This window comes from Rutidosis leptorrhynchoides, chromosome 1 (assembly GCF_046630445.1).
Source record: "Rutidosis leptorrhynchoides isolate AG116_Rl617_1_P2 chromosome 1, CSIRO_AGI_Rlap_v1, whole genome shotgun sequence".
Lineage (NCBI taxonomy): Eukaryota > Viridiplantae > Streptophyta > Magnoliopsida > Asterales > Asteraceae > Rutidosis > Rutidosis leptorrhynchoides.
Genome location: NC_092333.1, coordinates 183,150,169 through 183,164,247, shown reverse-complemented (window position 1 = coordinate 183,164,247; position 14,079 = coordinate 183,150,169). Strand labels below are relative to the sequence as shown.

Genomic DNA, 14,079 nt, shown 5'->3' with positions numbered 1-14,079 from the left:
ATCGTAACAGAATTCGGTTACATCACTAATTCTAAATTAAACAGTTGTCGGAGCTGAGCTAATGAGCTTGAACAAGGTTCAGTAACTAATATGTGCATAACACGTGTTTATGCTTAAACGAACATTACGTGCTATGTCTCACTAACATACCTTTACTAGACTTGAACGAAATTGATTTTAAATGTAACGGATAGTAACAGATCATAAGAGTATCTAAATGATTCTTTAGTTACTATGTATTCTATTTTCGCGATTGATGAATGATCGAAAACAACAGAAATTACATCAGATCGCATGAAGTTTTACCTTAAAGACTTTCTCTTTTAATGGATAATTCATACTTTCTTACAATTATATATTATACTTATCTAAATCTAAATTTATTTAGTTTTTAAATGTAATTGTGAATTGGGAATGTAATAAGCTATTTTATACACGGAAATATATGTGTGCACTTCATGATGGAATAAGGGATACCAGTATTTTTAATACTCTTTATTTATTATTTATTGAATTGAATAGTTGAAATTATCATGAAATTTTCACAATGTAATACTACGATTTAGATAAGTAATACAATTGTTTATAATTATAAAGTAATTGTCTATATAACCATTTATGCCATTACTACTCGATTAGGTAACAAAGCATATCAGATTAATCTGTAACCTTTTTGTAATCCTATATAATTTCCATTTTTTTCTAGCTCTTTATTAGGCTTTTATTAATAAAATTTCAGTCGTTTAAAAGGAAAATCTTTAACTTTTATAGCAAAAGATTACACTATTATTATTTTGGTTTCTTAAAAAACCTCAATCAACTAAATACTCTTATTTCAAGTGTGTTCGATGATCATGGCTAAGATTGTGTTGGGCTGGGTGGTGGGAATTAGTGAGACCGTAATTTCCCAACAACTGGTATCAGAGCGTCAGGTTTGACGGGGGGTCTCGATTATAGGAGTCGGAATATGCTCTGTGGTTGCCACGGGAGTGGATCGTCCACATCAGAAACGAGTTCTAATGATCGTATAGGGTATCTGGTTAGACAATATTTTTTCTGATTCGGAGTAAGTGGTGTCTAGAATTTGTAGTGGACCGGGTGTTGGATTTTCTGATTTAAAGGATCATGTGCGCCACTCCACTACATCTGTCGGTCAGTTGAAACGTGAGCAAAATCAGAGAAAGTGTTGTTTATAGGATACGGATACGATGTCGAAGTTCAGTCCGATGAGGTTTGATGTAGAGAAATTTGATGGGAGGATCAATTTTGGCTTGTGGCAGGTTCAAGTCAAGGATGGGTTGATTCAGTCCGGTTTACACAAGGCTTTGAAGGGTAAACCCACCCTTGTTCCCGTCAGTGATTCTAGCAAGAAGTTCGATGAAGAAGAATGAGATGATATGGATTTGAGGGCGACAAGTGCGATTCGTTTGTGTCTTGCAAAGAACGTGCTTGCAAATGTGCATGGGTTATCAACGGCAAAAGAGCTTTAGGTTAAACTAGAGCAGTTGTACCAGGGCAAGGGCATCTCAAATCGGTTGTGTCTTAAAGATCAATTTCATACTCTGCGTATGGATGGGGGTTCAAAGATTTCAGATCATCTAAGTATTCTTAACGGTATTGTTTCAGAACTGGAGGCTATTGGAGTTAAAACGAATGATGAAGATAAAGCTTTGAGGTTGATATTATCTTTATCATCGTCTTATGAACACATAAAACCTATTTTGATGTATGGGAAGAAAACTCTGAAGTTTGAAGACGTTACTAGCAAGCTCCTATCCGAGGATAAAAGACTGGAAGGTAACGGGGTCTCGTCATCAGGAGATACGATAGTGTTGTGTTCGGATAGGCGAAAGAGAAACTGTGGGAAGAATCTGGTATGCTGGAGGTGCGGGAAGACTGGGCATGTAAGGGTTAATTGTCCGGGTGGAGCTAATCCGGCAAATGGCTCCAAAGACGCTAACATTGTCTCCGTTGTTACGGAGAGTGACGAATTCCTTTGAAGTCACACCATCCTCATGGTGTGTCCTCGCCACCATGGAAATGGATGTTCGTTAGCGGTTCCACAATTGCACATGGGCATTGGTTTGGCATTGATGCAGGTTGTGTGGTGGAAACTGATGTTGTAGCTGATGAAACTTCCAGGGAAAGTCAAACAGGAAGTTGCACCATAAAGTTTCACCTGATTGTTCAACAACATGTGCCGAGGTGAAATGCTTGGAATGTAATATTCTAAGTGCTATACTCTTAATGGTGGAGTATGACAATTCTTGTTAAGAGTTATGATTGTCTGTGATGACAATGGTTGTCGGGTCTTGACAATGTTCGATGAAGATGCAAGTTTTGTCTCTTGGGAGATAATGTCAACGACATGAAGATGAGGATCTTGAAGTTGTCGTCGAAGAAGTATCTACATCGGTTATCCTTGCAATGTGGAAGCATGGTTATCTTCTTCTATCCAAAATGTGAACTCCTTGGCTATAAAAGGAGGTTATGGGATTACTTCAAAATTACACCAACCAATACACTTTAAGTATTTGATTATTTCTTTCTTTCTTACTTTTGTTTGAGAGTTGTATTAGTTAAATATTTTGGAGAGTGTAGTTGGCTTAAGAGAGTCGTCTATATCATTGTAACACTTTGTAATACAGTGTATTTCTCTCTTTGGGAGCCGGTGGTTTTTCTCATGTTTTGAAGTTTTCACGTTAAATCTTGTGTTATGTATTGTTCTTATTTCTTTACTATTATTGTTGGGCTGGTTGGTGGGAATTAGTAAGGCCGTAATTTCCCAACAGATTGTACCGTCGAAAATTTAGATAATAGCTGTTAGTGTATAGGTAATTTAGTTCAAGCAATCACTTCCCGTTTCTGCTCAAATATGTAAGCATGCCCTCACATGCTTGCTTGTATCATGTTTTATAATTTAATGAAATCTTGATGCCTTTCTAAATAAATAAAAAACTAAATACTCTTATCTATTTTATTTTAAGATACACTTTGCAAATACGGAGTATCGAGTAAGTGTTGCTTTTTTCAATAGTGATGAAAATGAAAATATAAAATACTGTGCAAATTTTAGAAAACATAATTTTAGCGTTCAAAAAAAATACGGAGTAAAATTAATCGAAATAGACGGCTGGTTAAACCGTACGCGCCACACCCATAGTGGTCCCACTCTCACGCGGTCCCATCCCTCTTTCTCCTCCACTCCCGCCACATTACACTACTCAAAAACTTCAAGGACCTAACTTATCAATCTTATAAACTTCAGGGTTAACAACAAAAATATATCACTCTGTACAAACTCTGTATTCATTAGCCTTCACTGTTAACAATTTCCGTGATTGCCACATTTTGTCCTTGTGTTACGAACCTTATCATATAATTTCGTTACACAAAAACTCACTATCTTTGTAATGCGACGAATTTGCAGACCCATTTTTTTATAATTAAATAATAATATAATATTTATTTTTATTGTTCAATCATCATACATATATCTATATCTATATCTAATATATTCCACCTATTTATCTTCTATACCTATATATATAAGTTGTATCTCTTGCTTAAGTTTGAGTAACTTATAAAACTTTCAGTTCACATTGTAACTTTGATTCCTTACTTAATTTAATACTGTCTTTTTTTCAGCAAAAGTAAAACAATTGCTTTAAGTAATTTTTTTTTTTTTTTTTTGGGTGTATAAAATGAGTTAAGGTGAGAAGAAAAAGATAAGTGTGTTTTAATATAAGGTACGATGATAATGAAGAGAGTTTTGGTTGTTTGGTTGTTGGCGGCGGCGGTGGTGGTGACGGCGGTGGTTGGTGTGACGGTGACGTATGATCACCGGGCATTGGTGATCGACGGTAAACGGCGGGTGTTAGTTTCCGGCTCAATTCATTATCCAAGAAGTACTCCTGACGTAAGTTTAGAATAATAATAATAGTACACACCGACACACATTCTTTTTTGTTAACCCTTTTATTATTGCTTAATCCTAAATTAATTACTGTTGTAAAAGTATTTTTACTTTTCTTTTAATAAATAAATAAATAAATAAAAATAAATAAATTGCAGATGTGGCCAGACCTAATTCAGAAATCAAAAGATGGAGGATTGGATGTGATTGAGACTTATGTTTTTTGGAATTTGCATGAACCTGTTAAAAATCAGGTATATTTTACTTATTTATTTTTGTTGTATTAAGCAGGAATTGCAATTGCAATTTAATAATTATAAGGGGGACGTTTGCTACTAAAAAATGTAGTTATCATTATAATCAATTTCTCTAGATAATGAGAGACTCATATCTTTGGAGAAGTACTGGTTTATGAAAGAATGTTTATTTGTAAGCATTTTTTCAGTTAACAAAAAAATCTGAGTTTCCTTAAAAAAATTTATATGTTGAAAAGTGTTTATAATTTAGAAAAAATGATTTTTTTGAAAAAAAAGTTTAGTTTGATCACATTTTCTGTTCTATTCCATTGAGAACTTTTCCAAGTACGCCTCCGATTTTATGCAACGCACCCTAAATGTTCTGATTTTTGAGTACCCTTTTGCATTTTATCTGAAAGGATATGTTTTTGGGTCTTTAATGGAAATGGAAATAAATAAAAAAATTCAAAAAGTTAGCTTTTTTTTTTTTTTTTTTGTTGGTTTTGATATTATAGTAGTAGTACATCATACATTATTTTTCTTGATATTTGAGATGTTTCATGATATTGGGTAGTTATGTAGTGGGAAAGTTTAGCATGTTAAGAATATTATACTACTAGTACTTTTTTATGTTTTGACTTTGCTTAATTCTGCTTATAATTAACACCCAATATCTATATCTATCTATCTATATATTTATAATAATATGTATGCTGAAAAAGCCATGAACTTTAACAGTATGACTTTGAAGGAAGAAAAGATTTGGTCAAGTTTATAAAATTGGTAGCTGATGCTGGTCTTTATGTTCATCTTCGGATCGGTCCTTATGTTTGTGCTGAATGGAATTATGGGTTAGTTACGTTCCGTTTCACATTTTCACTCTTTAATCTTCGAAAAGCTTCAAACTTTAATGTTTATCATCATTAACTTTGTTTCATAAACAGTGGTTTTCCGCTTTGGTTGCATTTCATACCTGGAATTAAGCTTCGAACAGATAACGAGCCTTTCGAGGTTTATTCACTCTAGTAAATAATTGTACGTTTTCTTATATGGTCAACAAGTTGTGTGTTGACCAAATTCTTATACGTTTTTTAGGCTGAAATGAAGCGGTTTACAGCCAAGATCGTTGGCATGATGAAGGATGAGAAACTTTATGCGTCTCAAGGTGGACCCATAATCTTATCTCAGGTCAGTTTATGCAATACGACCCAAAACTTCACACGAGAATAAACGGGTCGTGGCTGGATAATCCGAACCCGTTTGAAGTTTTCAAGTACCTAAAACCAATCTGCATGGATAGAATACTTGACCTGAAATCAGATAGCCAACATGTTTCACCCGTCACTAAGTAGGTCAAAATTGGGTTGAATTTCCCAACCCGATTATGTAATCAGGTTGGGTAACACAACAAGCCGACCCGACCCGACCCGAATATGAACATGAAATGCTAACTGTGCCTGTTTAATGACAGATTGAAAACGAATATGGTAACATTGATACAAGTTACGGTTCGGGTGCACCAAAGTACATCAAATGGGCCGCGAGTATGGCTACGTCTCTAGATACAGGTGTACCGTGGGTCATGTGCCAGCAAAAAGATGCACCTGATCCAACAGTAAGTACTAAAAAAAAATTAGTCAACAGTTTACCAGTTTGACCAAAAAGTCGACAGTTTTTTTCATTGATTGTGAGTGTAGATAGACACCTGTAATGGGTTCTATTGTGATGGGTATAAACCAAATGCTGCAAATAAACCAACAATGTGGACTGAGAATTGGACCGGATGGTTTCTTTCTTTTGGTGGGGCCGTCCCTTATAGACCAGTAGAAGATATCGCATTTGCAGTCGCACGTTTCTATCAACGAGGTGGAACCTTTCAAAACTATTATATGGTTAGCACGTAACTATCGCATGTACTAAATATCAAATGTATGTTTTTTAACTTGAGTCTATTAAAGATGTTGAATTTTTTTCGCCTATTGCAGTACCATGGCGGGACTAATTTTGGCCGTACTACTGGAGGACCGTTTATTGCAACAAGTTATGATTATGATGCTCCACTTGATGAATACGGTAAAAAATTTAATCTTGTTTCATGGGTTGTTTGGATTTGCATTTTGATTTTAACGAGTTAGAAGCCAGCGCAACGCGCAGGGTAATAATTCTTTTTTTTTTTTAATAAAAATCAAAGGACAAAATAGCTGACGCCATGTTGACACATCAGCATGATGTCAGCGACAGAGTACTATTCATTTCATTTCTTGTTTTGGTATAGAGGATAATATTTCATTTCGATATTAATGATGCAGGGGCTCCTCGACAACCGAAGTGGGGCCACTTGCAAGAATTACATAAAGCGATAAAGCTTTGTGAAGAAGCGATGGTGGCAACGGATCCCAAAAATATGTCTTTGGGTCATAATGCAGAGGTAAAGTGTTTATCGTCGCATATTTTTATAGGTTTTTTAGACTCATCGTACGTTTGTAGATTAACTAACGTAAACTCTTTTGGGTTTAGGCTCATGTGTATCAGACATCATCGACGTGCGCTGCTTATTTGGCGAATATTGATACACAAAATGATGCTACCGTGAACTTTAATGGAAATTCATACAAATTACCCGCTTGGTCTGTTAGCATCTTGCCTGATTGCAAGAATGTAGTTTTCAACACTGCAAAGGTTAGTTTGACTTTTATGGTCAACCGTAACAGCTACCAAATTGGTCTCTGGTCATTTCTGAAAAGTCAAACTTGTTGATACTTGAGTTTTAACAGATAAACTCAATGGCTACTATCCGAAAATTTGTTGCTACGAACGTTGGAAACGTTTTAAGTGCTTCTAAGGCAATTTCAACCGAATGGAGTTACGTTAGTGAACCTGTCGGGATCTCAAGTTCTGGTGCATTTAAAAAACCGGGATTATTGGAGCAAATTAACACCACTGCTGATCAAAGCGATTATTTATGGTATTCAATAAGGTAAAAAAAAAAATCTCTTTTTTTTGGAAAGGCAAACTGTCAAAAAAATATCCCTTTTTTTAATGCGTGTTAATCATTAATCATGTCACGCATAGGTAGCAATTTCGACCCATACACTAATGATGAGTTATTCATATGTCTCGCAGCGCTAATGTTAAAGACGATGAAACTCAAACAACTCTTCATGTGAAATCGCTTGGCCATGTTCTTCACGTGTTCATTAATGATCAACTTAAAGGTACAAGAAAGTTAATTACAAAAAAAGGACTTTTTTCATCTTGTTTACTTAAAAAATATACGATGTTTTTCGTTAATAGGTAGTGCAATCGGAAACCCTATCACTAAGGATTTTCCCATCACCCTCAAATCCGGAAAGAACAAACTCGATTTGTTGAGTTTGACCGTTGGACTTCAGGTTTGACTTTGATAAATCTGCAAGATTTTGTATGTCAAACAAGTGGATGTATTTGTTATTGATATAATCTTTGTGTACAGAACTATGGTGCTTTTTTTGATCTTGCGGGTGCGGGTATTACTGGCCCGGTACAACTAGTGGGTTTGAAAAATGGGTCAACCGTTGACCTTTCTTCACAAGAGTGGACATATCAGGTTGGACTCAAAGGAGACAAACTAGGCCTAAACACTGGTGGTTCATCACTATGGGTTTCAGGGTATCCTAAAGGTCAACCATTGACTTGGTACAAGGTACTAATATCCAAGTTTTTTTTTTTTTTTTTTTTTTTAAAAACGGTTAAGGTTGTTCATGCGTTTTATATGTTAAAACAGACCAACTTTGATGCCCCTTCGGGAGATAATCCAATCGCGATAGACTTTACTGGAATGGGGAAAGGTGAGGCGTGGGTCAATGGTCAAAGCATCGGGCGATATTGGCCCGCTTATATTGCTCCAACTAGCGGTTGCTCAGATTGTAGTTACAAAGGAGCATATAATTCGAATAAATGCCTTAAGAATTGTGGGAAACCATCACAAACGCTGTAAGTGAAGTCTATATTGAACATATTGATCAAAGTTTGAATCTTTTTTATTAATTGACTTAATCTTGCAGGTACCATGTACCGAGATCATGGTTGAAACCAAGTGGGAATTTACTAGTCTTGTTCGAGGAGATGGGTGGCGATCCTACACAAATCGCTTTTGCGACACAAGAATTACAAAGTTTGTGTTCACATGTCTCCCAATCTCACCCAATTTCAATGGAAGCATGGAGTCAAGAAAAGTCAACAAAAAAGTCAAAGTCAGAGCCACGAGTGTCGCTTGAGTGCCCTCATCCTAATCAAGTCATATCTTCAATCAAATTTGCTAGCTTTGGAACTCCTCAAGGGAAATGTGGAAGCTTTAGTCACGGTGAATGTCAAAGTACTGATGCCCTTTCAATCCTACAAAAGGTCAACTCTATTGACTTTTTTTTTTTTTTTTTTTTTTTTGGGTAAAGTGTTCACCCGGTGAAATTAAATTAACTCTATTGACGGATGTTAATCTTTTGCAGGCTTGTATTGGGTCAAGAAGTTGCAATGTTGGAGTATCAACAGCCACATTTGGTGACCCTTGTATAGGTGTAGTGAAAAGTTTAGCAGTAGAAGCTTCATGTGCATGAAATAACATCATGTCTTAATCTTCTATATTTATATTTATATCTATATTATCCATATTATTAATTATTATTATTATATTATATTATATTATAGATACAAAATACAAATAAAAGAATAGTTTGCACGCCACATGACCTTACTTTTGGCCAATTAAATGAAATTTATTCTTCAAAATTTACTCTCATCCGCTTTTATGCATGTTTCGTGTGGTTTACTTGCCTTAACAACTAATCTATCCAATTTCGTATAATATCTTTTGTGATTTTAGATACTCTTCAATTTTCATAGTCTATTTTATTTGGGCTTACGGGTGTCTGTTTTGTTTTTGTTTGGGCTCTTAACTTCTAACCCGGTTTATTTTATATACAAATATTATATGAAGACTTAACCCATATATAAGATAAGTCTCAACTAATGTCCATTGTTAGCCCAATTTCGTATAATATCTTTTTGTGATTTTAGATACTCTTCAATTTGCCTTTATTTAAAAGTATGTAACGTAATGTTATAGGTGTAAACATGCCAGACTCGTTAGAAAATTAAAAAACTCTCGTTGAAAACTCAAAGAGATCTAACTCGACTAATTTTGAGTTTTATATATTAGCTGTGGAAGACGGTTGTGGGAGTAATGTGATAGATTGTATCTTTAAAATTATAAACAAAACTAGCTAATGAATATTATCACACTACAGACAATTGATCTTGATCGTACAATAATAGATACTAGATAAGTCAAGTTCGCCCCGCGTGGAGCAATTTATTTAAGAAATTAATAACTAGAAAAGGAAAAAAAAAAACATATTCACTTAAGATTTCTTCCCCTAGTGGGATTGCTCTTTAAAGATTCGTTTAACTATCGTGTGGCAAATCACCCGAGATAGCCTGTTAGTTCACTTGGTTTCTTAACTAGTTTGAGTCTACCACTGTCACACACCTAAATCACTAGCTAATACATAACCAATGTTAATATAAAAGTGTGATCTAGTTCAGTTCTACTATCGTAAAATCAAGGTCAACGCTGGTGTCTCGCACGTGTCCACACAACTGTTCAGATTTTATAACCAATTTAATTCACCAATTATAACCTACACAACTGTTCAGATTTTATAACCAATTTAATTCACCAATTATAACCTAGATTGGTGTCCAACATCTAAATCACAAATGTCTAAATATGTTTGGCCTAACATTTTAGCATAAAGTATCTTACGAATAAACTTTCGTTAACCGCTAAATAACTTATGTGAACCAGAAAATCATAAAACCTAAAAAAATGGTTGTTCTTTTAATCAAGCACACAATTAAGTCGTCGTCGCTAAATCCTCTAAAACGTCAAGAGAATCCGCTTCACCTATTAACGGTAAGGGTGCTTCACTTCACTTGAGGGACAACGACTACGAATTAGTTGTTAGTGAAAATATATAGAATCTGTTTTGTGGAGATCTGGTGGTGGGGGTGAAAATATATAGAATCTGTTTTGTGAAGATCTGGTGGGGGCGGGGGTGGAGGGGTTTAGAAAATAATTTGATTAATTAAATAATAACTAAAACACAGTAAAAGCTAGTAGAGTATTTTTTTTTTTACGTCGATTTTTTTGCAACAGTAAAAGATAGTAGAGCTAGAAGAGACAAACATATTCACTTAAGATTTCTTCCCCTAGTGTGGATTGCGCTTTAAAGATCCGTTTAACTATCGTGTGGCAAATCACCCGAGACAGCCTGTCAGTTCAGTCGGTTTCGTAACTAGTTTGAGTCTAGCACTGTCACACACCTAAATCACTAGTTAATACATAACCAATGTTAATATAAAAGTGTGATCTAGTTCAGTTTTACTATTGTATAATCAAGGTCAACGCTGGTGTCTCGCACGTGTCCACACAATTGTTCAGATTTTATAACCAATTTAATTCACCCATTATAACCTAGATTGGTGTCCAGCATCTAAATCACGAATGTCTAAATATGTTTGGCCTAACATTTTAGCATAGAGTATCTTACGAATAAACTTTTGTTAACCGCTAAATAACTTATGTGAACTAGACAATCATAAAACCCAAAAAAATGGTGGTTCTTTTAACCAAGCACGTAATTAAGCCGTCATCGCTAAATCCTAAAAAACGCCAAGAGAATCCGCCTCACCTACTTGATCATCTACCAGATCTTCACAAAATAGATTCTATATATTTTCACTAACAACTAAGTCGTCGTCGTTGTCCCTCAAGTGAAGTGAAGCATCCTTACCGTTAATAACTTTATTGTACTTCGAATTTCTTGCACCTACTTTAAGCAAAGAAGTCTTGACAATGGGACCCCGAAGCTTCATATTTTCAATGAACCGCTCCCTACAAAGTCTAGTACAAGAAACATTTGAACACACACAACAAATACAACTCGAGCCCTTACCATTAACGAACGAAGATGTCGATGTCTTCTCGCTTGGAATTGTGGCTTTCACTCTAGGAAAGGAGAAGTGACCATATTCGTCTCCATAACCTCATTGTCACTTAACTTTATTTTTTTAGTACCAAAACCTTGCCCGACTAGAGTTGCGTTAATTTCCAAGTATTGGCCACCACAGATGTCATGACCCGGAAAATTTTGACTTATTTTGAACTTAATTCCCTAAATGATTTGATAATTCTGACACGATAAGCAAAGTCTGTTATCATGAGTCTCAAAATTTTTGAACTATTTACATACATTCATTTAACCTCGACCAGTTTCGACGATTCATGAACCATTACTTGTTAATAAATGAAGGGACCCGTTCATATCGATTATAAACGATTCATATCAGTTGATTACATTGCGAGGTTCTGACCTCTATATGATACATTTTACAAACATTGCATTCGTTTTTAAAAGACAAACTTTCATTTCATCGAAAGTTGACAGGCATGCATACCATTTCACAATATATCAGATCTATAAATGACTTAATAATAATCTTGTTGAATTCAACGACTCGAATGCAACGTATTTTGAAATACGTCATGAATGACTCCAAGTAATATCTCTAAAATGAGCAAATGCATAGCGGAAGATTTCTTTCATACATGTGAATAAACATGCTTAAAAGTGCCAACCAAAAGGTTGGTGAGTTCATTAGTTTATCATAATCAATCATTTTCATAATTTTAATAGACCACAAGATTCTCATTTTTCATAAATAACATTACACTCGCAAGTGTAATAAAAATCATTCGTATGATGAACACCTGGTAACCGACATTAACATAATGCATATAGAATATCCCCCGCATACTCGCAAGTATGCCATAGATATTGACAATCGCAATCACCATTTAAATCGAAGTACTAAAGCATTCCAAATTCCAGAATGGGGTTTGTTAGACCCATAGATCTATCTTTAGGATTCGCGTCAATTAGGGGCCATTTCCCTAATTCTTAGGTTACCAGACTTGAAGGGGCAATATTCGGTATAGTAATCCAACCATAGAATGTAGTTTTAAGTACTTGTGTCTATTTCGTCAAACATTTATAAAAGCAGCGCATGTATTCTCAGTCCCAAAAATATATATTGCAAAAGCATTTAAAAAGGGAGCAAATGAAACTCACCATATTGTATTTCGTAGTAAAAATACATATGTCGCCATTGAACAAGTGTAGGGTTGGCCTTGGATTCACGAACCTCAAAGAAGTAGTCCTAAAAAAAATGCCCAAGTTCGGGTTTGAACCCGCGACGTCCCGCTAACCCGAAAACATCCTTAACCATTACTCCGTATCATCATCATAATCATTATCATAATCACTTTCCATATAATCATAACCGTATCTCATTATCGTCAATTAACATCAAACTTTTATCATAATCCTAATCTAATTATTATTATAATCATTATCAATATCATTATATCATCTCGTCATCTATTTCATCATCTAAATCATCATGATCATAATCATAATATAATCATAATTATAATCATATACATAATCATAATCATACGGTATCACCATCATTATCAACACAATCATCTCTTCATCATGTATATCATTATTCTTAACCTAATCACTAATCTAATCTTCATAATATTACCTTTACCGTTACTATCTAAACTGTAACCATCATCATAATCTTCTTTACTACCCATTCGCCATCATCAAAACTAAACATCTCTTCATCTATCATTTTCATCGTGCATTAATATCATGACTATCATTGTCATCATTATGATCTATCATTATTATCATTCTAGTCGTAGGAAAAAAAAATGGTGGCCTGACCTGTTTTGCTTCGGTCCAAATACACAATCAATTTACAGCCCACTTAGCAAAATAACCATGATGTCCTAATAAAAAAATAATACGGCCCAAGTCTTATGTACATGCCCATCGATATAGTGTCCAGTTGCAATAACAAATGGGGTTTTAATCATAAAATAAACTTTACCTAATCACTTCCAAGCAAAAGACACAACCCTTTATTCTTACCCCTTTGTTTTTGGTCGGCCATCAAGGAACCATTTAGTCATCATTCGTTTCACTAGTGCAGTAGTAACATCATAACATCATGTATCATCTCATCAATCATCCTTCCTACCATTCCATTACCATCGTTATTTTACCATAAACAGAATCAATAACGCAGCAACAACAATAATATTCTTAACGTTGAACTACTCGGATCGTGTAATCTATGTGATTATTACACGAAACACGTAGTGTTTGTATTTATTTTCATCGTTTACAACTACATGGAGACAGAAAGACAGCTGCAGCAGTGATGGAGATGGGCTGTATTAGTGACGAAGAACAATGGCAGGTGTGTGGCTATTAAATAGAAACGATACATCAAGATAGAATTAGTTGATTGATTAGAGACAGAAAACAAGTAAGGGCAGTAAAAAAATTGTGGGTTTCGATGGTGGTTTTCGAGTAACAATAAGAGAGAGAGAGAGATGGTTATGGTGGCTGTAGGGTGTGACGTTTTGGTGAGGGTGGCGAGGTGATGTGGGTCGAACAAACAAGAACAGAGATTAACGGGATTACAACCGTGATGGGTTAGAGGAAGGTGACGGTTTTCCATGGTTTTTTGTTACGGTTTGATAATGTTGGAGATGGTAACTGAAGGTGAGTTGTAATGGTGTTGGGTTCATCGTGTAGCAGTGTCCCGAACCAAAATCATAATCAAAACAATAGTTTTCAATGGGATCTTGATTAAGTCATGTAGGAAGTAGGTAGTAGTAAAGTGGGTGTGGTTTGAATAGAAGCCGAAACATTAGTGAGTAGAGGTGTCGAGTGGTGGTCATGGGTTGATCAAGTTGATGGTTTATGGTTCGAAGGTTTAATAATGATGATAGTTTGGGTCGAATGGTTC

At 35.1% G+C, this 14,079-nt stretch overlaps 1 protein-coding gene across 1 annotated transcript; it reads left to right on the top strand.

Moving 5' to 3' along the window:
• Positions 1 to 3,599: 3,599 nt before the first annotated feature.
• Positions 3,600 to 8,806, top strand: LOC139886522 (beta-galactosidase 8). The gene is made up of 17 exons (XM_071870359.1): positions 3,600 to 3,919; positions 4,075 to 4,170; positions 4,891 to 5,003; positions 5,097 to 5,163; positions 5,248 to 5,340; positions 5,624 to 5,767; positions 5,850 to 6,044; positions 6,138 to 6,225; positions 6,462 to 6,580; positions 6,670 to 6,831; positions 6,927 to 7,129; positions 7,276 to 7,367; positions 7,447 to 7,544; positions 7,625 to 7,834; positions 7,916 to 8,124; positions 8,196 to 8,535; positions 8,637 to 8,806. Exons 1-17 carry the CDS (start codon positions 3,755 to 3,757, stop codon positions 8,742 to 8,744), a joined length of 2,502 nt encoding a protein of 833 aa, XP_071726460.1. The 5' UTR covers positions 3,600 to 3,754; the 3' UTR covers positions 8,745 to 8,806.
• The last annotated feature ends 5,273 nt before the right edge of the window (positions 8,807 to 14,079 follow it).